The sequence below is a fragment of the Eupeodes corollae genome, chromosome 1, assembly GCF_945859685.1.
Source record: "Eupeodes corollae chromosome 1, idEupCoro1.1, whole genome shotgun sequence".
NCBI classification, from domain to species: Eukaryota; Metazoa; Arthropoda; class Insecta; order Diptera; family Syrphidae; genus Eupeodes; species Eupeodes corollae.
This window is the reverse complement of record NC_079147.1, coordinates 70,946,686-70,972,440: the sequence shown is the minus strand read 5'-3', so window position 1 is coordinate 70,972,440 and position 25,755 is coordinate 70,946,686. Positions and strand designations below refer to the sequence as shown.

Genomic DNA, 25,755 nt, shown 5'->3' with positions numbered 1-25,755 from the left:
CTTCGATATAAAATGGCTTGCTCATCAATTAAAAACTAGAAAATCTATTCGCAACATCATCTTGCAACGTCTGTCTGACGGCACGCTCAATTTCAATTATGATGACATAATGTTCACTATTCAAAGACTCATGCTAGCGGTGCGGCACGGTGCATCGAACATCGAAGTGAAGAGTGAATATAAAATCAAATTCCTGACATGCAATAGCTGAATGTAGGAACACGAATCAAGGCGCTTGTTTGAAGTTGCTCCCAAGCCTCTAGCTCTGGCCATGCTATCTATCTATCTATGAATTAAAAACCAAAAGCCGGTGGCAAGATTAATAATGTAGCTGCACGCAATTCTATCTCTTGGATAAAATCAGCTTCTGTTCAATAGCAAACTATATGAAACTTCCAACCGAAGAAGTCACATGGATGAAGATGAAGAACACCACTCACTCACTGAAAGCGCAGATGGTTTAAGAATGATCACAATTTATACGACCCATGATCTCTTCCTGGTTGGTCAATGTAAGAACGTCTTCCGCAGAGCAACATAGTGATGGTGATGATGCTCGCTCTGGCTCAGCAATGCGTGTTCCATACTTAAATCGTCTTCATTGACTTCTGGTCTTGCAGTAGCTTCGGCAGCGGCGGCACGGCTTTGGATCCTCAAATAAATAATAATAATGATTGCGTGCTACATGAATGAATCGATGGCACAGTGGCAGACTTTAAGAATTCAAGCCCCTGCCACACCATAATAAAATTGCATTTTGTGGGCGCGAGTAAGACTCTGATGGGTTTGTATATATAGCCTCAAGCCAAGCTTATGAATAAAGAGAAAGAGTGGAGACCTACTTGCAAACGTCATTTAATTGCTTCATCTCTATGCTGCCTGCTGAAGGCAATTGATTATGACGCCTATTTATATGAGACATAAGTACTTAGGCTGATGTGCGTTGAATTGTGGTTGGTCTGCGTCTGGCTTCACCACCAATAGTACAGCAGCCAGCCAGAGCGCGTAATGTTATAAATGTCCGCTGTCCAAGTCCATTGCGGTTTAGTTCTGATTTCATATCGTAAGAAATGACGTTTTGAATGCTAAATCCGCAAAGAAGTGGGTTATAGTTTATAGCTTTGAATGAACACCTTGTCTTTGAAAAAGACGTTAGGATTAAAGTGTAGTCTGGGGTCTTATGTTCAGTCACATTGTGCATACACCTTAAACTGAAGACATACGAAGCAGGTTGTCAAAATGGAAGGTTTCAGAAATTCATAATTGAATTTAAAGTGACACAAATAAGTTTGATTACAGTTTATCATGGAAGGTGTGTGTTCACTTATTTAAGGTGACTCATTTTGACGTTTCATCATTTTATCGAGTTCTTACTTAATGGTTGCGTTCAATATCAGACAGATAGCTTTTTGTTAGTGTTTAAAGTGAAAAAGAACAGCAAATCAAAAAACAACTGCGATATCAAAAAAGGAATACAAAAGTGTCCAAGAATTTCTAGTAGATGTGAGTATCTGACCGAAATAGCTGATTCGAACATATGGTTAAATTTGAAGGAGCCTCCAACACGTGATTGAACGCAACCAATGGTTAATTGTGAATACATTTTAGAATGAAGTTAGAAAGTGACATTTACAGATCAACAAATTGACATTTAGTTAGTGAAACGTCACATAGTTCAATATTTTCTTTTGATTTTTACAAGTAAGTGAAAAAAAAGCTTAAAAGTCATCCAAATCCTTACAAAGATAATGTCACAAATGTATGATTGATTCTATAGTGCCTAAGAAGACATCATGGAACTTATTCTGGTAGTGTTACAACTATTGGTAAATCACTAGCGCCATTAACGCCTGTGTAACAAAATGTCACATTCCGTGAGAGTACTACAGATTTAATAATCAATGGGGGCATTTACTTAGCTAGTGGCTACGTTGTCAAGGGATTCTGATTGGCTAAATGCAACTACAAAAGTAATTAAAACTTCCCCACCGAAGTAGTGTAAACATTTCGATTGCAAAGCTAGTACATGCTGGTTTTGACGTTTCACAATCAGCTGCTCGGTAAGGACACAAGAATTCAAAATGAAATGAATCTTTCAGTATTTGTATTTGTCATACAGTTCCGGATTAACTAGCTTTTGTAGTGCAATTTTGCATTTAAAAAGCTAGTTGAATTTTGACTATATAGTCACCAGCTTTATGAACGCGTCCAATGATTGAACATGCACACACTTTCATTTTGACATCTCATGCTTAAATGTTTTTGCGACTAGTTGGTATAAAAGCTGGTTTGACGTTAAAATGAACCAAATGAAGAGTGAGTTCAGTTTCTATTAAATGTTTTCTATTTAATAACAAATTCTGAAAAAATTGTTGAATATTAATGTGAACATCATAAAAGTCTTTTAGTATATCCATTTTTATAAATTTATGTATTTTAAAAAGGCCGACAAATATAAACTGTTGAAACGTCAAAATAAGTTAGTTACCTCAGAATAATCATTGGGCAGGTTCAGCCAACATAAGGGACTTCATTTGCAGTCAACTTCATTCTTTGAACGTACATTTTGACCAAATCAACTACTTAGTTTTTCAAGCGTCATGAACTTCAAATTCAGAACTTTACAAAACAAAAAGTAGCAACAAAATTACTGTTTTAACAAAATACTCCTCAGGCAAGCTACAAGTCCACCACGATTTGTATTTTGTATATGTAATATTAGTTATTTCTTTTCCAATTTGACAAGAAACCCAAGAAAAAGAAAGAAGAAAGCATTAAATAAAGTTGTGCAGAAAATAAATAAATCACAGAGTAATAAAGTTCAGCTCTCAGTTGAATGAAAAAACTTTATCAACTGTCATTTTGATAGAAGTAGACTTGACTTGATAGTTGGGTAGATTTTTCTTGGCTAACATTCCAGTCAGCTTTCCATTTTTTGGCAGCTGACCAATGAAATACTAGAAACTTGCTTAACTTTCAAGCCCCTTATGTCGTCTGAACCTGGCCATTGATTGATGTAAACTTCGATCTTTATTTGTTTGACAGATGTGAAGGCTGAATGAGTGGATTTAAAATGACACAAATATTCATGGAACCATGTTTGTCAAACATATTGCAAACATAAATTTGATATTATCGGAAGTTATCGAAAAGAGGTTGGTTTGACTTTTCTTCAAGCTTTTGTTCTTATCTTTTTTTTTATAAATCCACAGCTTTACCTTTATAAACTAACAACTTAGGTACCTTTACCAATCTTTAAATGAAACTAACAAATAAAATACCATAAATTATGCAAAGAACAATATATATAGAGAACGATAATGTAGCGGCAGACTTAGTGGCATAGCTTTTTATGTTGTCTTCGAGAAGGAATTAGATTCCAAAATACTCGTTGTATGTAAGTTTGGTATTGAACATAAATCAATTAAATGGTATTTGATTGGCGCCAATGTTTTAGTTCTTTCTTAGATTAACAATCACCGTTAAAGTGTAGATTTTAGGATTGAAGGACTTTGTACTCTGAAATGTCAAACAAACTTGTTAAATATTTTGGTTTAGAATTTATTGTTTATTGATTGAATCAAATTTAAAGCAGAAAAGGAGTGTCCATAGACTTGTAGATAGGTAGATGAGAAACGCATTAAATTTAACTTGAATAAAAATAAAGTATAGATAGGTATACGAGTACATCACTTTGGATAGCTTGTTATGGGCAAATACGAGCTTTTGCGTCAAGAATATATTTTAAATCAATGGGATAATTTATAAGTTCAATATTTGAATTGGTATATTGAAAATCAAATACAAAAAGATAGATACACATAAGCGCCATTAAAAATTTACTCAAACACTAAAAATTGCTAATGTGCAAAATAACGAGCAATGATTCCTATGAGTGTTCGATATTTATTTCATTCTGAGTAACTTAATGTATTCAAACGTTTTGTTTACTTTACTTGCTATGAAACGAGCTTGAGAAACTTGATAAATTTTCAGGGTGAATTTAGAACAGCTTATGTTAGTGCAATTCATGGGATCGTATCAATTGTTTTTAAATTAAATTAAATTATAACCTAAGCGAAGACGTATTAGATCCATCGAAACATTATTGTTTTTGTTTACTAAACATCAAGTTCAGCTGGGTTATTATATAATAAGAACATTTCAAACTTAAGATTTTTCTATTAAACTCAAGCTTATTTTTTTAACAGTAGACAATTCTGAAGAGAAAAATGGAAACATATAACTCGAAATATAATTAAAACTACGTATACGTTCCAGCATACCATCTTTTGGTATTCGCTCAAATATAAAGGCTTGTTCGTATTATGTGAGGAATGAATGAATTAATATTAAGACTCAATCGCCTGATTTGAGAAGTACTTTTCATAAAAAGATATCACTCCTGAAACATTTGACATAAGGAACTTGATGTCCAGTTGACAACATCTCTTGAACGCAAAGTTAGACCAAGGTAACCAGAAAATTGGGCGAAGATCTACTTTTTTTACGGAAAAATTATGTTCAGCTTATCTTTGTCTCAATGGGTACGTAAATAAGAAGAATTGTCAATTTTGGAGTGAATATTAGCCAAAAGCTTTGCAAGAGCTACCAATACATCCAGAAAAAGTCATGTTTTGGTGCGGTTTATGGGCTGGTGGCATTATTGGATTGTACTTCTTCAAAGATGATGCAAATCGTAACGTTACTGTGAATAGCGCTACCATGAGATGATAACCAACTTTTTTTGCCCAAAATGCAAAAGCTTGACTTTCATGAAATGTGGTTTCAATAAGATGGTGCCAAAGCCACACAGATCACGCAACAATGGACTTATTGAGAGGCGAGTTCGGTTAACATTTTATTTCACGTTCGGGACCGGTCAATTGGCCGATCGTGCGATTTAACGCCTTAAGACTATTTTTTGTGGGGCTATGTTAAAGCTCATGTCTATACAGACGAGCCCGGTTCAACTGACGCATTGGATGATAACATTGAATTATTTATTCGTGAGATACCGTCCGAAATGTGGGAAAGAGTATGCCAAAATTAGACTAAGTGGATTGACTATTTGAGACTAGTAGGTCAAAATTTGCATGAAATAATCTGCAAACATTAAATTATATGGGCCGTAAGATCGAAGTAAATTCTTATAACTTTTAAAAAATCGCACTTTATTTAAAGCAAAAGCAATAACTTTTTGCAAAACTTCAAACAATATTTATTAAAAAATAAAGTTATTTTGAACGTTATCAAAATAGTTTTTAATTATTTAAAAAATGTTTTATGTATGCATATTTAAACCTGTCAGATGTCAAACAATTAAAATCGAATTAATATTTAAGAGCTTTGCTTGGAAATAAACTTATAGAATCGTAATTAATTCACTAAAAAAGACAAGTAGCACACAAAATTTTAACTTATTTATCTTAATTCAACGAACCAGTTTTAGCTTGAATACATTAATCAAATAAACAAACAGTGAATGAAAAGTTATCAAAATCTAGTCACTCAGTATTCTTACGTGGCTCATCAATTGGCTATAAATGAGGGCCTTGTTAATACATATTTGATGTAGTGTTTATCAATTCGTAGAAGTGCAAGCCCAGAAAAAATTAATCAAAAATTGGGTACCAAATTGTGTCCCAACAATTTAAGTTTTCCACTTATTTCACTATTTCCGGCCGAGAAGATGTTCTCAATTTTTGTAGAGAATTAAAGAGTGTATTGGTCTTTTTTTAGCAATGAAGATAGAAACTGTTCAATGCCAAAAGATGACATCTTCAAAAGTGACAAATGTAAATATTTAATGGGCAGGTTAAGACAACATAAGGAACTTCATTGGCAGTCAACTTCATTCTTTGAACGTACATTTTGTCCAAGGTAACTAGTAAGTTTTTATTTATTTCACAAATCTCTGCATACCGCAAAAACTAGAAAAACATTATTGTCTACAAAACAGATGCTTCAAGTCCATCACGATTTGTATTTCGTATTGTAAGGATTACTTATTATTACTTATTTCTTTTTCAAATTAAGAAGGAACCCTTTTAACAAAAATTATTAAACGAAATTGTGCTTTCAGTTGAATGAAAAAACATGATCAACTGTCATTTTGACAGAAGAAGACTTTTCTTGATAGTTAGGGAGATTTTTCTTGACAAACTTTCTAGTCAACTTTCCACATAGTTGAATTAATACGAAACTAATTTTTGTCAGCTGACCAATCAGATACCAGAAACTTGCCTTACTTTCTGGTACCTTATAACGTCTGAACCTGCATATATATAAGTAGAAAGAATAAAATTAATTTGTAAACATGAACCATCTTTCATGTACAGGGCGGTTCACGAGAATAGGGACAAAAACAAATAGAAATACATAATTCATGATGTTTTAGGCGTACAATTATTGTATTAACATTTTATCATACACAAATTAGTGTCATTTAAAGTTTTAAAAAGACCCAAACATTTGACGGGTTGATAATTCGCCTTCTTCTACGCCACTCTGATTTTAAAAAGTCATTAAGTATGTCAATGTAACGGGCACAGTTGACGGTCGCCCGCCGCGTTGTGGTTCGTTGTTCCTCAAAAAAAGTAAGGAAAGGTGATTGATTCTTTTGGAAGTGTACATCAAACAATCACTTTAGAGCTGTGTAACGAGCGCTCGTGGAAGTTTTAAGGGGGTTTGTGCTCCAAAATGCTTATTTACAAAACCGTTGAGGTGAAAATGTGCTTCATCATTTATAAATAACATCATATCGTCATTAATAAAAATAAAATAAATTGGGTGGCGCTACAGTCCGTTGAGAACCAAGATCTAGTAACTTACAACTCTCAACCATTCCTGTGTGCGAGTAATGTTGTCAAATAACAAGAACATCTCTAATGTAAATTCTGAACGTTGTTCATAAACAGTGGGTTTCAACTGTTAAACAATTATCACCTTATAAGGATGGAAGTTCAACTCACGCTTGACAATGAGTCGAATGGAAGAACAATTGATTTGAAAAGCCTTAGCTTGTTCGCACACCGAATGTCGTGGACTTTGGAGAACAGCGGCCTTACCCTTTCCGTATTGTTGGGAGTTGTTATAGTACGTACTGGGCCAGGTGTATATTTTTGTATAATTATTCCCGTTGTTTGAAAAGCAGTGACCCATCTCATAATTGTTTTCTGATTAGGAACAGTAGTGTGCCGGTCAATGTTGAGATTAATTCTGAGTACACGCTGCACTTTTACTGTTGATTCTATGTTTTTGACAAATAAGTCATATGCGAACACTGCTCCATTGTGAAAACTAAATGGTTTTTTATGGGACGGATAGATTGAGACTTTTCCGACTTACTCACAATCAGCGTACTTCAATAAAAACAAATTCATTTTGAACCCTATTCCCCTGAATTACCCTGTATAGTGTATACCAATTGACGAGGCCTTCTAGCTAGTATCAGTTGTTTTTATTTCGAACGAATCCGGATAGCTTTGGATAATTGCATGAACATCACCAGTAAACCAAAATTGTATTTTGTATACAATACAATTCATTGGATTTTATTTCACAAGGATCCCGGATAGTTGCGAATGATAGGTAGCCACTCAAATGATTAACACCATGACTTTTTCTTTAAAATAAAACTAAAGGACTACGAGATTCAATTACCTGCAAGCCAATTCGCCAGTTTTGAACATTAGTTGACTTGCAAGTCAGAACAATCATGAAAACTATTGACAGCTATTTAAAAACTAAAGATATTTACTAGATGGGACATTTTGTGAACCGTTTTTTTTTTTTTTTTCTTATACGATATAATTGACAATCATTCATCAATTGACATAAGTTATATTAAAGTTCATTATATTTGCTACACGAGTGTCTACCTCTATTTTAATTTATTTTAATATTTTTTACAATTCATATGAATATAAAAACTGATTATACTTGGAGACAGTCTGAATCTTTGTTAACGTATACAAAATTCTTAAATAAATAAAAACAAAATATCAACCATACATTGTGTCCTCAATTTATTGACTGTTTATATTATTCTGGCTTCATTGATATTTAACAAGGTGTCAATAAAAATTGGGATATCAATTAATATTGCAATACAATCATCTATATAAACCTACGTACCATCAATTTAAAAAAGAAAAAAAAGAAAAACATCACGCCGGCCGCCGCGCCATCATTAAAGTTAAATCAAATAAACAAACATAATTGAAATTGAGAAAGTTAAAATTTCGATTTCAAAACTGTCGGTCTATAACGTCTGAACTCGTAAACTATTAAGCAGCCTCTTCAAAATTATTATTATTATTGATTTTTTACCGAAACTGTAATGTAACTGAGCCCTTTATTTTAAATCAAGTGAATTCGAAGCTATTTCTTATGTATCGACCAATAAAATTGTCATAAAAACGACTTGAGCACGCATAGAGCTTCTGACAAAAACTGAAGAACCATTGAATTAGGTCTTTGGTTAATGGATGCGGAATACTTTGACAGTAATAAATTAATAATTTATTTATATGCTATCAAAAAAATCCAAAAACTGAAATGGAGTCTATATTATGATGGAATAGTGGACGTGAAGGGAAAGTTTTATAAAAGAGTCAACATGAAACTCGTAAAAAGATTATTTTATGCTCTCCAATTATTAACAACAATGACATAAAGCTCCTTTGCATCGTGCGTCGTCGTCGTCAGTTAGTCTTTCATTTATTTTGTGGTTGTAACAATAAAACAAGGCAAACTACTTTATGCCAGTCACAGTCTTTATGTGAGTGCTTTTTGCACTGCATTACAAATAGCAACAAACCAGGCCAACAGGGCAAACAGCGCGTGTAAACAACCATTTTTGTATTCGTATTTTTCATATTTCAAACCAGAAAGACTGCAAGAAGTCAAAAGGAATGATGTCATCTCCAGAAATTGCAATGATAACTTTAACTTCAACAACAAACAACAGAACATTTTTATTCCCAGTTCCCAGACATGATGTAGATGTAGACCATGTAGAAGAAGGTTAACTTAACTCATTGTGTAGTATAAGTAATGTAGAGTTGCAATTTTAACTTTTAACTTTTAAAATAACATTAATTTTGTAATTTGATGTTTTCTATGTTTGTATTACGTTTCGTTACACTTCACTTTTTAAAGAATTTGTAAAAAATTAATTATTTGTGAAAATTTCGATTTCCTTATTCGATGTTTTCAATTTGTTTTTCACTTCTGTTAAACTTTTATTTAATGTACAGAATTTTTGTTTAGAAGAGTTAATAGTTGGATTATCTGCCTCTCAACTCACTTCGATGCATTTTCATTTTTCGTGCAATACTGTCAATGTCTCCAAACATTTTTGGAAAGGCGACAACTGAATGATCTCTGCTCAAAAATTAGCTGTTTAAAAACAGATTTTGACGTGCAGTATTTTTTCTATGTTTTAAAGCATTCATAATGGAGTCACTAATTAAAGCTTTTTAACAAATTATTTGAATGCTATTAACTTGTTAATCTATGTTTTTATTTCCACCCTGCTAATGAATAGCAACTTAAAAATGCACAACCAAAAAATTGATGTATTTTTGAAAAGAGTCAATAATGCTATGTTTTTAATTAGCAGTCATTATTAATTTGCAAATTATTGGTTTCTTTTTGGATTAAATAATTTATAAAAAAAACTATGAAAAATCATAACAATGAAGTTTATGCCAAAACCTCGATTTCTTCATTCGATGCTTTCTATTTGTTTTCAACCTTTCATTTCTGTTAACCTTATATTTGATTTAATGGGTAAAGAATTCGTGATTTTTAAAAGTTGATGTTCGATGCTTTCCAAGTTATTTTTTTCGCACCTTGTTAATTAAGATCACATATACCATCGGCATCAGTTGATAAAGACTTGAGAATACTCAATCTTCTACCGAAACTTTTATGGAAAGAGGACAAGGCGAGCTACAAGTCCAGAAAGAGCAGACATTGGAAGAATAATACAAACGTCGTATCCAACATGCAGACAAAAGTCTGCTGACAGATGTAAGAGCCTCGAAAAGTGGTATGACGTTGAACGTAAAGCAGCTAGAATCAGATCCTTTGGATAGTTAAGAGATTTCCGAAAACAAAACGACCAGTGCTTCAAAAGACTTCATATGAAAGCTAACGAAAAATTCAAACTGATCAACCAAAGGAAAAAATCGTTTCTCTAAGAATCTAAAGGCTTGTAACTTACTAATTGCAAAGACTCCACGGAATTTTGAAGAACCGTTAATATCGTTAATGGGAAATGTCTTCAAATCAGTGACACACTATCCGTCGAAATGCTAAAAAACCCATTTGCAAAAATTTTTAAGCTCTAAAAAAGATGCATTGATTCCAGTGTATGCAAAATCCTTTTACTAAGTGATGCTGTTGTAACAGAGGAAGAAGTTTGAGTAAGCTTAAAGATGAATAAGCACCATGAGCTAATAGAATCACAGTTTAATTTTTTAAATATGACAAGTTGGATTTTGTTACACAACTTATGCGTACCTTTAATAGCATATTCAATAATGGAATCGTGTAACTTGAATTTAAAGAAGTTATATTGTTCACAATCCATTACAAAAAGAGATATATCTAATCCAAACCGCGGAATATCCTTTCTTAATTAATTTTATAAGGTATTGGTGTCAATTCTAAGGAATCGCCCAACAGTTTGGATTAACAATAACAATATTTTTCTAAAGAATTTGAAGCGGGTTTCCAAAGCGGAATATTCAACAAACGACAACATTTTTGTTTTAAAAAGCATTTGGGAACCACTCTTGCAGCAGAAAAAGAAGCTATATGCCTTATTCATAGATTTCAAGGCTGCCTTTGATACTAACTAGAAGAGTCTTGTTTTACAAGCTCTATAACAAGGAAATGACAACAAAGATTTCAAGGTTGCTAGAAATAATTTATGAAGGAAATATAACTGCGGTGTGGAATGGTAAGGAAAGGTCGGATCGGTTTGAAACAAAAATGGGAGTAAAACAATTATGTCCCTTGATTCCGTACCTGTTTTCCCTGTTTATCGACAACTTCATTGATGATTTTCCCGGTGGGATAGAGTTTGATCGAGCCAAGATAAAAAGATTGTCAAAAGTTATAGCTTTGTATACTATTAAAAAGTAGAGTCTTTGGTTCGACAAAGTAAAGGAACTGGCTTAATATTTTACTAAGAATATTAACCTCCACGTGCAATGAACATTCAATCGAAAAGAGAGTTGGTAAGATTAAACTTCATGCCGCACAGAGACTAGGAAATACACAAACAGATCATTTTCACACCCCGATCTTGGGACAGACTTTTCATGTACTTTTTCGAGTCCTGCTGAATTATGATCAGGGAAGAACAAAGCATGATGTGCAAATGCACAGGGCTCAAAATTCTGGTGGCACTTTACCAGGAGCAAGAAAATGTAATCTGATCTTGCGCAAACAAATATGTAGTACTATTTGCCCTTTTATTAACCACAAAAGATTCTTAAAATAATCTCCAAAAAACATCCATCACAACTGTCCTAAGTTACCTCTTGCGCACTAACTAACATCACTTTCATTCAATGAAAACTTAACTTTTAAACCCCTTTCTTAGACTAGATGGGAGAGCAGGTTAAATGCATTGAGGCCTTTTAAAACAAATTTAGAAGAAATATATGAAGCTCTTAGAGAAATAGGAAATCTAGAGGCAAAACACATTGCAAAATCTTTAGGAAATAAAATGTTTAAATTTTACTTTTATTTTCTGCTTACTAATTTGGTTTGATATTTTAGAAAATATAAATAAAACTTGTAAATATTTGTAAAGTCCTTACGGAGGTATGTTCAATTAACCGAGCGTATTGCTAGTTCCCTAGAGAAATATCAAATATGTTTATTGAAGCTTCATGATGGCGAATGTCCTGAAACTATTTAAGAACTGAAACAAAGATTTAAAGTAGATTTATTTGATCTATTTTTTCAAAATACTTGATCAAGCCAATTACAGTAAGGTTTGAAGAGCTTGATATGTATAGTATCAAGTTTTCGTTTTAAGTTACATAAGCGAATGTTTAAGAAATATAAATGTCCGTGATTCATGCCTTAATTTGCAGAATGTTTAAACATTAGGTAGTTTTAAAGATTTAGATGGAGAAGAATTGTTTCAAGAATTAACCGTAATATCCCCGCTTGTTACACCACAAAGCTCAAGTTTAAATAAAATTGGTGGCGTAATAGTCCGTTTGAGAACTAGGTCCTAGTGACTGACAACTTTCAGCCATTCCTGTGCGCGAGTACTGCTGTCAGTTATGGAAGGGATAGATTTAAGCCGAATCCGAACGGCAATTTATGAAAGCACTTTTCATGACAAGAATTACTCTCGGAAAATTTGTCAATTCCTCGCAAGAGGCAGTACCCGTTAAAAAAAACTTTAAATGGCATAGGTAGGGTTCAAACCCAAGACTTCTCGCATGACAGTCCAACGCACTAACCATCATGCCACGGGTACTACAAAAGCTCAAATTTAGATGTGTTAAACTTTATTTTAAGTTCAAACCTTGAATATTTTGCTCCGAACTCAGTAATTTCTCTCCAAAACATTAATACAATACCGGTCACAGTAGCTTCAGTAGAGCTTAGTTTTTCTAAACGCAAAATTAGTAAAAATTATCGTAAAAGAGATTGGTAGCCTTATCTATAATGTCTAATGAAAAGGAATTATTAATTTCTTTAGACTTCGATGATCTCATTTCTGAATTTGCAAAATGTATGACGAAAGTAGTAGGTTTCAAAGTTTAAACGTTTCCCCTCTGCTCATTTCATCGCTTCGTTTTAGTTTATGGTTTAGGGTTGCTTGGGATACCTCAATAAAAAAACGCACTGAAAGTCCACCTCCTGGGTAATGTAGAAAAGGTTTATGCTTGGGTATCAGTTTATGTGTAAAAATACAAAAAAGGGACGCTTTCTACGAATTTTGCACAGAGCGCAAGTTTGGCTGGGGCCGTCCCTGATTATGATAGAACATAATTAGTATATATTTTCAATTGCTCTCAACTGTCAGCTGTCAAATTATATCTTTTATGGTTGCTATCACTTTATATTACACAAATGATTACAAATTTTGGGTCTTTATGTTTGGAAACTATTTATAAATTTTGGTAAAAGAAAATAGTCAACATAATCGGAAATTAGTTCACTGGCAACACTACCTCCAAGACTATTTTATGCTTTGCAAAAGTTATAAAACCTTAATATGTATATGCGGAAAGTCATAGTCATTTTCTATGATGAAATTGATGTTGACAGGAGTTGAACTTTTTTTGAAAATTAAAATTTAAAAATAAAGAACGAGAATATGCAGTCGACATTAAATTAAAAATAAATAAAAGTTAAATTTTCTTTTGACACTTACTTATAAATTTCTGGTGTCCATCCTTCGTACACATGTAATTTTCGATCGATGGGGTTGAGGCCCTTTTTATTATTATTGTTTGGTTTATTGGTAACTGGGTCATGATGTCCCTCAGCAGCTGCAGCATTTGTTCCTGGTGACCGAGATGATGATGGCATTCCAAAAGTACTTGCGCTTGCAATCGTTGCGCTAAAATTCTCTCCATGATTGTTGTTGTTATTATTAAATGAACTGTGGCCATTTGTGCAACTGGAAAAATGCCAAATAATACAATAACATACGAGTACATTAGAAATAAATCAATTAGAAATAATTAAGCACTAATAAAGGGGCAATAATTCAATTTAAAAGAGTATCTTAAAATAACAAATTTTAAATCCAATTTTATTTATAGAATTTTTTTGATTCTTGTGTCCTGTAGATTGGACCAATTTGTGGGAAATGTTTTTTCCGTTCTGCACACTCAAGGGGATTGTATTACCCTTTTTATGTCAAAGAAATAGTGGAAAGGGAGAAATAGTTTCAAAAGAACTGGCGAAGCATATTAGTTTTTGAGTTCCTGATGAATATTGAAATGACTGCTAAAGACAAAGTATTGTAAAATATTCCACATTAGGTTGGTACGGCTAAGAATGAATCTCTGTACTTGGCAGTACTATTCAGAAATAGTACTGTCAATTTCAGATATTCGTTCAGATATTTTTTCAGGAGTGATACATTATTTTATAATTAATATCCATACGGGGTCTGGATTATATTTTTCAAAAAGAACCTAGTGGCAAAAGCGGATTACACTGTCAAGGCAATGAGTCGATCAGACCTTTACATTCTTAAATGTATTCTTATGATAAGTTTTAATAGTAGTTACAGTTCAGTCAAAAAATAGCATGATAAAGCTGTTGTGAATGATTTTTCCATCATATTGCAAACCCAAAAATCGATAAATTAAAAATGTGATTATACAACTGCATAACTCGCATAGACAAGATGTTATATCAGAATTTTATGCAAAGAGTTGAGAAATGAGTTTTCAATCTGAGAAATAAGCTTGATTTTAAAAGTAAGTAGAATGAAAATGTAATACACCTTGCAGCATTGTGTTCAATCGTAAAGAAAACACAAAGACTTCATTTTAATGCAAATTTTCTTTCGTTAGAAGAATGCATCAACATTTTAAATGGTGACTCCTTCGACGTTCTTTGTAAAAACTCAACATGCAGATTATTTTCGTTTTTGCTGAGCTAAACTTTTGACTAAACTAAAAGTCAAAGTAGAGGAACACCGCCAGGAGGTGTTCTAACCCCTATCCGTTGGAACCAGGTGGTAAATGAAGTAATAAATGATCTGGATGCGGAGCCCTTTAGAGTGATTGCCTATCCGGATAACGTTGCTATAGTGGTTTCAGGAAAGCAGGGTGTTACCCTTATAGAACTCTTACATATGCCTTAGGCCAGTGTTTTTCAACGTGTGGGTCGAGACCCCCTTGGGGTCTTACAGGCTCAAGGCTTCTTAACCAAAAGGTATCCAAATTGAATTGAAGCATTCTATCGGCAGATAGATCCAGCAGACTTTGCTTGAGCTTGATTGCCAATTTTGCCCCATTTACAGCTGCATTTGAAAACGGATTAAATATCCACCTTGGCCCAATATTCTTCGATATCTCTTTCATTGAGAAGTAATGACACATTTCTTCTTTCCACTTTTCTAACACCATTTTCATACCAGATATAAATTCCTTGATATTTATCTAACATCCGACTTCTTCAACAAAAGATTTTGTCGAGGAAAATGAATCTAAGGGGTTTTGATTAAGAGACGATGACAAAAATTCAATTTTGTTTTTAATGTCATGGATTTGTCTTTAGCCGTGATGACATTTTCATTCCGCCCTTGAAGACTTTTATTCAAGATATACGAGTACAAGCAAAAAAGTTCAAGATGTCAAAGTTAAAATGTATGAAAGAGAAGCTCTTAAGCTCTTAAGAAAAAAAGCAATGCTAAAGAGTCCGTTTGATGTAAAAAGTTACACTATATTAAAGATACCAATTAAATTTCTCAGACGAGGCTAGGCTAAGTACGTGGGTCTTATTCTAAACACAAAACTAAACTGGTAACGTAATTCACACGAAAGATTCAAAAATGCTTCTGTAGCTCTATTTTTTGCAAAAAGCTATTTGTAATAAACTGGGCTTCCAAACCCGAATAACGCAATGATTATACATATCGGTAATCTGACAAATTGTACTATACGGTGTGGCAGTAGGGTGGACAGCTTTAGGAAAAGCTATAAACCGTGACAAACCAAATAAAGTCCAACGTTCAGCTTGCCAATGCATAAGTGGATCTTTTCGCACGACATCATCTGCTGCACTGGATACTCACTCTACCGAACATCTCTTGATATATTAACCAAACAAATAGTTGCAAGCTCTGCTATTCGCCCCAAGGCTTTGTCAGTGGGTTAACAACAACAACCGCTCCGTAATTCTTAAGTATTTAAAATGAGACTTCACAATCTCCCTACTGCAGTTCGGCAGAAACTTCTAGATTTCTATACCTTCTAGAAGGATAGGGAATACATAGAAGAGGTGTCAATCTACTTTTACACATTTGAATTAAATACAAATTAAGGAATTGGTGGAGGTGTTTACTTTGAACGGCTAAAATTAAGTCTCTCATTTCGCCTTCTCTTTCATTGTAGCGTGCTCCAGGCTAAATTTTTGACGAAAAAAGAAGTTTTGTCCTGGTTATCTGTAATTTCTCAGGTAGTGAGGCCTCTATCAAATCTCTGGAGTCTGTCTCTACAAACACTTTCACAGTCCAGAACTGTCGATCATCTTTAATGAAGATGGCAAAACAGTTTAATATTCACCTTTGACGATTGCCGGGCCATAGAGGCATTCCTGAAAATTGTAAGGCAGATGAACTCGCCAGAAATGGTACAGTACAACCCATTCTACTTCGTTTGGCTAATGCTGGCATACCAATCGCTACATATAAACATAATGCAAGACACTATGAAAAAGGCTAACATCAGGTGGAATAACATTACGACGTGTTAGGTCACGAAAAACATCTAACATCTAACCTACTCTAGATTTAAAGCGCTCAAGGTGCTTGATGTCTCTAAGCAGATCGCATATAAGCTCGATAATCGCTTTCATTGTCTAGTTTCTAATAGGAAAGCACGCTACGCTCCAGGTGCATTATCAAATGACTTTTGCAGAACCTGTATGAATGAGGACGAGGAGGAAACAGTTCTTCACCTCCTTTTTACATGCCCTGCCCTAGCTCAAAAAACGCAAGAACTACCTAGGATAATTCTTCTAGAACCAAATTGATATTGATATAAAGAAGATTTTTTCTTTAGGTAAAACAATTCCAAAATAGTTAACAACCAATTCAGAAATAATTTTAGTGTCCAGAAAATTGAACAAAAGAACTAATGTACATAAGTTGCATACATTCTTCGAGCACTCAGAGCTTTTTTTTCAAGCCACGCGAGGCACCAAATTACACAAGTAATCTTAATGAAGATAAACTGTTGTAATTGTAAAGTCTTATAAATTACCATATGAATGTCCCGTGTCTCATCCATTTAATTAATTAATTTTGCTCCTATTCCACTAAATGTCTTTTTACTAAGGCGCTTATTTTAAAGTCTAATTGAGAAGATAAAAGAAAAACAACAACAAAAATCTAGTGGCACGTTTCTTGGCACCTGAAACACCTCCATTCCTTTTTTTCTTCAAGTTTCTATGTTGAACTATAAATCAATTTAACCTACATTTGATTGGAGTCTTCTGCAATTCCTTCCCTACAGACGAAAAAGAATTCCTTGTGGTGTAGGGTTGGTTTGACGAAAACAAAACCCTTACCTCTGCTAACAGTGATTGGTTTCAATCAAATTCCTTCATCAATTTGTTACCTAGTTTTAAACTGACAACTATTTCCCTTTTGCAAAATTAAACTTTTAAACAGAAAGCACACCCTGCGCTTCGGTCAATGTTCCCACATACCCACAGACATACATACATTGCCCAGAAAAACACTTTTGGCAGAATTCAAAGGAAATTAAATTTGCTTGCCAAAAAATTGGAACGGGTCAATATGAGTTCACCAACCGAACCGCGAACCACACTTCCAAGGTTTACATTTAGGTCAACTTTTATTTTTTCGAAGAACGAAAATTATGTTAACAATATGCAGGGTCGACCAGGACCACGCCTCAGGAAATAATTCCAATTTCCCAATCCCTTATAATTGTTTGGGAAGTCTTATATGGTCAGGTCATTATAGGATGAGTCATGCTAACATTTTTCGCCGAATGAAACATAAATAGTTGAGGTGGTTGGGGCCGATGGGGATTGGAGGGTATCATGTTTTTTGGTTATTTGTGCATATAGTATGTATGTATATACAGGATTAGGATAAGGCTAAAGAAGGCTTGGTGTTTCGAAACGCATCAGTTAACCGTGTTGGGTTGCGGTTAAAAAGAATTCATATAACAATTTAAACAAAACTATAGGAGTTCCTTTCTTCGCTGGCTAGGAGTATATAGGTAAAGGACAAAATTTGTTACTTTGGCATAGGCCAACGTTAAGGAATTTTGTTTGGGGTAATAAATCTAATTGACTTAACACTATTGGGGGTATGACATTTACAAATGGGGCAGGTTCAAGAAAAATGAAAGTAAGGACTAAATAAAAGGGGTTTAAACTATGATGTAACTTACCCTTTTGATTCATAGGCACTTGCAGTTATAAAATATGTGATTAGTATCGCAATTAATATTGCTAACAGCATGACACATGCTGACAGGATAGCAAATGATCGGGTCATTCGTTCTGGTTTTCCATTTAAAACATATTTTTGACCGTTTTTCGTTTTCAGTTGGCCACCTGGAAAGAAAATTATGAACAAAAAATTAAAATTGGGTCCATTTACATAGAATGCATTGGTAGTGAAAAGGTGTGTTTAGGTCAGTAGTTTGAAACTTTATCTAAAGTCCAGTTATAGTAATGGAATTTGTGGAAGTTAAGATTTAATTAGAGAAAATTTTTTAAAATTAAGTTATTATATACATAAGAGCGTGCGTTAAATCCGTGAGATCCGATTTGTTAGAGAAGTTTTTGTTAATATAATAATTTTTTTACAAACAAATATAGACAAAAAAATAGATATAGAATAAATGGAACGAAAGTTTAGTGAGGAGTCGGCGACAAAATTCTTCTAAGAGCTGCAGAATTAAGGTGAAAATCGAAGATTTCTTCAACAGAATTGACTGAATGCAACATTCTAGAGATTGTATTAAGATTGAGAGATTGGTGCGGTGAAAGGTTAGAAAACGGAACGGATCGTAAAAGATGCGGGTCTGTATTAATATTTATTAATTCTTGTAAACCAGGAGAGTTTATGACACCAAAAATAAGTTGGTGGACGAATTCTATACCACTGAGAAAGCGTATGCAGGCTTAACAGTTGTAAGCGGTCGAACAGACCAAGGTAAAACAAAGAAACTGAAAGATGGGCTTTTAGTTTAGCTAAAACAAAATAATAGATTGATTCTAAAAGAGGTTTACATAAGTATATCTGTAAGCGATAACTCCAGTAACAAACCGGATAAGAACTTTCCAACCACAATCACCATTTAGGGTTGAGTAACTCTCTTCTTTAGAATGAAAGCTTTTCCTAAAGTATTAACGTCGAATTTCTTAGAGAATTGGACATCTTGCTAGGAAGTGATAACCATTTTCGATTTGATTAAGGTTGCAAAGATTACAATAATGATTTAAATCAACCCTATGAGGTCTGTAATTTAGATCTAGCATTTCAGTTCGGATCTTAAATATTAAAATCATTAGATTCCGCCAAACAGCGTTTCAGTTTGCTGTATATCGTTCTTGACAAGGACTCTTAAGCACGGTTCAGAGAATTTTGAAATATTTTTTTGTCAGATGCAGTCTTAGAATCATCCTTCCATGAACCAAAGTTATTCAAGGCTAAATTCATTGTTGTATTATAAGAGTATTTAGCAGCCTATTCTTGCCAATCTTTGAACGGCTTGAAACAGCGCTGAAGTGCAATATGTGAAGATTATTATCACATCTCTTTAAAACTTTGACAGTATAGTCCGCATTTGTTTTTTTAAGAAAATTGGAGTTAGTCCTTAAATACAGGTTTGGAGAAATATATCTGGATAACTTTAAAGTCTTCACTTATTTCGTAACCATATACTTTACTAGCATAACAGAGTGAACTTTTAATTGTTGCATCAAATACTTTGAATTTTACCATCGGTTCTAGCTAAATAGGATATCAAAGGATATCGCTTTATAAAAAGCTCAAAATGGTTCGACTAGTAAGAAGTAATTCTCTAGATTCATGTGGTATCACAATGGGCCTTTCTTTTGGCCTAAGTGTGGATTCTAATCCGCAGCCACGTTAACCTAACCCTAATCTACCATCGGTTCGATGCATTTGTTATTAAAAAACTGGACCAAATGCAGTTAATGGCTGATTTCGAGATAGATGTTTTATCTTTTATATGATGCCCTTTGTTTAAATTTTGTGTTATTGTAAAACCTAAGTATTTAAATTTTTTAACTACTTCTATTCTTTCACCACAAAGGTTCCAAGAACACTCATTTCTGACATTATGATTATTAGATCTAAAAAACCATAATCTTCGACTTTGTATTAATTTGAAGATCCCAAGAGTTACAATACTCGTTACGTTTGTTGATTTGAGTTACCAAATTATCAGTAAGAATGATATGGTCATCCGCATATAAAAGCACATTAATAAGCAAAGGACTCAAGATGCAACCTTGCGGGACATCCACTTCTGTCTCAAATTGCTGCGAAGAATTTCTACCACTAGAAACTACCGCTGTTGTATTTGAAAGAAGTTTTTCATATATTCTTATTCTAGTTTAAAAAGTAATAGTTTTCTGTTTATAGTATCAAAGACAGATTTGAAATCTTCAAAATCTATATTCTTCAAGATCCATATGAGACCGAAAATTTAGTTCTTAATCATCAAGATCCAAGATCAGTAAAAGTTGACACAATAGGGACAGGAAGATTAAGGAAAGAATAGGTTTAAGGTTATAGATTGGCAATTTTTATATTGCATTCTAGAAAGTTTTGATTGCACCAATAGTAAAAGTGTTCAGGTCATGTTGAAGAAGCGAAGAGTTTTTGGAACAATCGATCGCTTTGATTATTTTGATGTCGTCAGCATAGATGGAATTATCAAAAAAGGAAATAGTTCAACTTTCGTCATTGATGGCATGTACATATAAATAGGATTGGACCTAGATGTCTATCCTGAGGAATACCTGAGGATTGGATCACACACCGGATTTCTATATATGTATGTACGATTTTCTAGGTAATATTTAATCATCTCAGTAAATAATGTTGGAAAATGAAGAATAGAGAAGCATTTTATCTGAAATGCTAATTTTTTGTCTCGACGGTCGCTAAATAATTCTGAAATTCCATTCGGAATGAAAAGTTTTTTTTGTTGCACAAGTATTTATAAAAGAAGAAAGTTCGTGAGTGGGTAGACTGTAATATTTTTATAAAAATGTCTAGAAAAGTTTGGAGCAACAAGGATATTATTCAATTAATATAAATTTCGAAAAGGAAAAAGTTGAATCTTTGTCTGAAACTTCCAAATATATGAATATGTTTTTTTGGATTGTTTCATGATAATAAATTGATAACATTAATGTGATTTAGATTTAGTACAAAATATTGAATAAAGACACCTCTGAAGAAGGAAGGAACACTTAGGAAATGTTGGGAAAACAATTAAATAAGTTTTTTATTTGCATTCCAAAAACAAAAAGGCCAAAAGAGCCTAATAAAATATCTTATAACGTCAAGTTATTTGTTGTTAAAGTTGTGGGATTTAAATCAACCGCTTTAGAAACTTTTGATTAACAAAAGTAAGGTAGCATTCAAAATCAAAAATTGGAAATCTGCTGCTAAAATATTCCATAAATCATATAATTTTTTTTAACTAATAAGGTTTTTTTTCTGTCGCTGGTTTTGAAGTCAACCTGACTTTTACGTAAATGCGGGGCACAAAAAGAACTGAAAGAACCTGTAGGCAGAACTGTGATCTTGGAATTAAGAAATTCTTACGTGCACCTCCACGGGGACTCCTGGATAGCAAGTTAATAAATCAATACAGATCGATGTTCAAATAAATATAATTGATAAAGGTTGATAGGTCTGTAATGAAAAAAGTCTCAACCTTTACTTCTTGCAGGAATACAAGAAACTACGGAATACGTCCTTCGGATAATTACAATTTTCAAAATATGGTAAGCAAATAAATTGTCGTCCGCTCTTGGGGTCAAATGTTCATAAAGAAAAGATTAGTGGTAGAAAATCATAAATGGATGGTATAGTAAAAATCAGTTAATTAATACATCGTTTAGTGAAGTAAACGGTAATAACCTTAAGATAAAGTCAATGAATAAGTGGTATTAACAATCATTTAATTTAGAAATCATATGTACTGTAGATAAGGCTCAGCATGTTTTATCTCTTTAAGATGTAGGGCTACCACTTCTTGGGTTCTCTTCCCATCGAAGCAGTCACACCACTGTTAACGTGATACCACCATGTCGGCTAACTGGTTAAAGCCAGGCATATATGGCCTCATCATGTGAGTACCGTATTGGCTCTGGTTATTCTATAAGCATAGGATATTGGTTTGGATTGTTTGAAAAATCAATACTTAGATGGAAAAAGCCAATAGCAAAGGAATTTGATAGCTTAGAAAGAGGAGCTCACTTGAAGTTTATCCGCCAAATACTAGAGAGCAACTCTGTAAGTTAATACTTTGCTTGTTTCTCAAAAACTAAGCGATATGTCAAATAATGGCTACACGCTTGAAGTTGTCGTTATGAGTGCTTATTTTTCGTGTACCTGGTTTCAAAGGAAAATAGTTTCTAACCGAAAATTATAAAAAAAAACTACAAAAGAATCAATTTCTTCGAAAGTGATCCTAGCAAATATTCTTTACTTGCTACAATTTTTGTTTTTAACATTTAATGGTTTTACCATATACTCGTATAAACGAGAGGTTTCCAAACTGCTACATTTCACACAATCAAATAAACAATCACAACTATTTTATTTCTGCAACATTGGCTGATATCGTTTGAGATTGATAATGGAAATTCGTTTCTATTTGCTCTGCAATAAAATAAACATATATCGATTACTATCTAAAAACACGCTTTTTTTAAAAATGAAAAAGAAGTTTCTTATTGGAAAATAATTTGTGGTAGTCCAAAACCTGTAACAACATTTACTAAAATTCTAAATACTAATTACATTTTTATTTGTCAAGTACTTTTAGGCTATTATATGTTTTATAACACATATTTTCAAGTTCGTGCAAATATACCAAATTGACATACTTGAGCATTACTTTCTTTTAATGAAGAACATACATATGTATAATGAATTTGAAATCAAAAAATGTTACTAAATATAATTATTCAAACACTTAAAGCAATTCAAATTTAGCTCAAGTTTTTGTACTGCAAAAATATTTGAAGTACACTTTAAATACCTGAAATTATTCTCAAATAGTTAAATGAAGTGCTTCTAAAATACTGTTCAACTACTGAAGTACTTGATACTATAGGTACTTGTACCCAAATACTTGAAAATAAAAGTTTTTGTCATCAGTTCTATTTTGTAAGGTTTTTTTTTAAATACAAATTAGATTGGAAGTCGTACTTCGTTTTTTACTTTTCCAATATTTTTGAAAATCTTATTGTCAAAAAAAGGCAAAAGTTAAGTTTTTCAAGAGTATGTCTTAAAGTGGAACCAACATTAAAGTCACAAATACTGTTCCATTTTGTATTATCCCGCCATTAATGGCATCTGGATCTGTGAGTCAACAACACATTGTTTGTACCAAACGCACTTACGCAGAGACTAAAAAAAAAACAACACAAATTAATTTTACAGAAATTCTTATATATCCATCAGAAAAAAATTCACTAAAAAATGCGTGCGAATGTAATTTAAATTCAAAAAGGAAGCCGAAATAATGCACGCAACGCTCTTGCATCCATTTATTGTGAAGAGATTGGAACTGAAAGGACTTCTAGCGAACACAACATAAAGTGACGTTTTGTCATTTTTGTAAATGAGTCTTTTCTGCTGTATAGTCAAACCACATGTTTTTGGCGACGATGCTGAATGCTTTTTTAACCTCAAGTAGATTTTTGTTTGACTAATTTATAACCTTACAGTCTGGGAATTTATGTTTCTCGGTAGAAGTACGAAATGCTTGACTTCAACACAGAATCCGCAGATTTACTGTACATTGAATTAACCTACTTTGATACTTTGGTACTGAAAAAGTTGTTAAGTTAAGAAAAATTTCAGCAACATATCATAATGCTCGCCTTTTTATTCAAACTTGTTATTAGAGAAGCAGAACTTCAGCCGACGCAAGTACTTCAGTGATGCTGTGGACTTAGACAATCAAAAGGCAAATTTCCATATTTTTAAAGTATTTCAAGTTCTTGCCTAATACTCTACAATACTTTGTAGCATTGCAATTATTTCAATCAACCTTTATTTAAATTACTCGAAAGTTCTGCTCTTTTATTTAAGTACTTTTAATGTACCCAATACTTGCAACATACGATGAAGTAATTGCTATTTCCGAGCACTAGTATCAAACTATAAGTATTGTTTTTTGAATGTAACATTACCACTCAGGATATTGATTTGCAAGACATGCAATTTTAAAATGTAATGCATTTATGAAAATTAAAATTCCAACGAATTTGTTCCCACATTGTGAAGCTAAGAAAAAAATAGTGTAGCGCGGCAGTTTTCCTTTTATTACTGAAATATTTTAATTCACAGTAAGTTTTGGAAAATTAAGAATTCTAGATTAATTGATATGATGAGGAATTCACTGTAAATTGGGTAAGATTTAACATTACAGCACATATTTGGATGGTTCTGAAATTCTTAGGCTGACACTATAATTAATTTTTTTGTTTTAATTTGAGTTTCAGTATTTAAAAAGTAAATGAGTCTTTAATTGTTAATTAAGGCTTGACCCATTTAAATTTAACAAACTCATGACATTTCCATTACTAAAAACGAAAGAGCAGTTTTTGATATATCATCAAATCATTTCCTTAAAGAATAATGAAATGGAATTTTAGTCCATAACAGATTCTTTTAATGCCAAAATCTGATTTCTAGATGAAAAAAAGGTAATAATAACATTTTCAAATGGAGAAACTTAGATTAAATATTTAAAAGCTTTCAGTAAATCAAAACAAAGCAGGAAGGCATTAATGTCTTCTGATTTGGCAAAGTTGTTTCTAATTTCCCTTATAATGTTCAACAACATAAAAGCTCAAATAAGTCCAATCAATTGTATATGTTTTAGAATTCAAAAATTACCTGAATGTGTCACTATATCCCTAAGTTATTGTTTGTAATAAAATAAAATCTAATTTATAATCATCACCCACGTTAACAATAAGTTTAAATTTAACAACTTTTTGATAGTTTATGATGACCATAAAACGAGTTAGGTAAATAAATTCAAATAAATCACAAAACGTGATTGAATTCATAAATAGCTAAATAAAATAAAGTATTTCATTTGTATAAAATCCATTTATCTTACATTAATGTCATTAAATCCGAATAGGCTGACATGAACGACACTGCTAGCCGACACGTCAAGTTAAATAATTCGTTAAGAAATGTTTATCAAGATTATAGGTTTATAGTTGAATATGCAAAATATCTGCAACATTCAGACTTATAAGGCTTTTTAATTTGTCAATATCTTTATTACCACATTAGAATCTTTAAATCCTATAACCAGATTGCTTACACCTGATGCATTACAATTTAAATGCTTCCTCTGAAGCTGACATACGTGGCGACGACGACGAACGACGGTAAACTTGCAACGGGTTTCCGTTTCGTAATAGACTAACTGGAATAGATATGCCTTTAAAAATATCGCCAATATGTCCGTTTCTTTATCGTGATCATAGATGAATCGCATACGCATTCTCATCACATACATCATTAAATACCTTTACAAAGTACAAACTGTTATTTTATTTACGTAAAGTTGTACCTACTGTATAACACTTAGAGGTTTGCTCATTGCTGCCACCAACAGAAAAAATGTAAAAACTCTTCTGTTTAAAACCAAACGCCTTAACTTCAGACAAGGATCCCCATTAACTTTGCTATCAGTAGGATGTTTGTCTAACCAACATCGGACTTTTTAATGTTCTTTTTATTTG

At 32.9% G+C, this 25,755-nt stretch overlaps 1 protein-coding gene across 2 annotated transcripts in view; it reads right to left on the bottom strand.

Annotated features, from left to right (window-relative positions):
• LOC129938398 (aminopeptidase N) overlaps positions 1-25,755 on the bottom strand; it is a 206,859-nt gene that overhangs the window by 35,735 nt on the left and 145,369 nt on the right. For both annotated transcript variants that reach the window (XM_056045932.1, XM_056045933.1), the window contains 2 exons: positions 18,156-18,321; positions 13,421-13,669 (listed from right to left, as the gene is read on the bottom strand). In XM_056045932.1, coding sequence (XP_055901907.1) covers positions 13,421-13,669; positions 18,156-18,321 — 415 coding nt within the window. The remainder of the gene's footprint in view (positions 1-13,420; positions 13,670-18,155; positions 18,322-25,755) is intronic.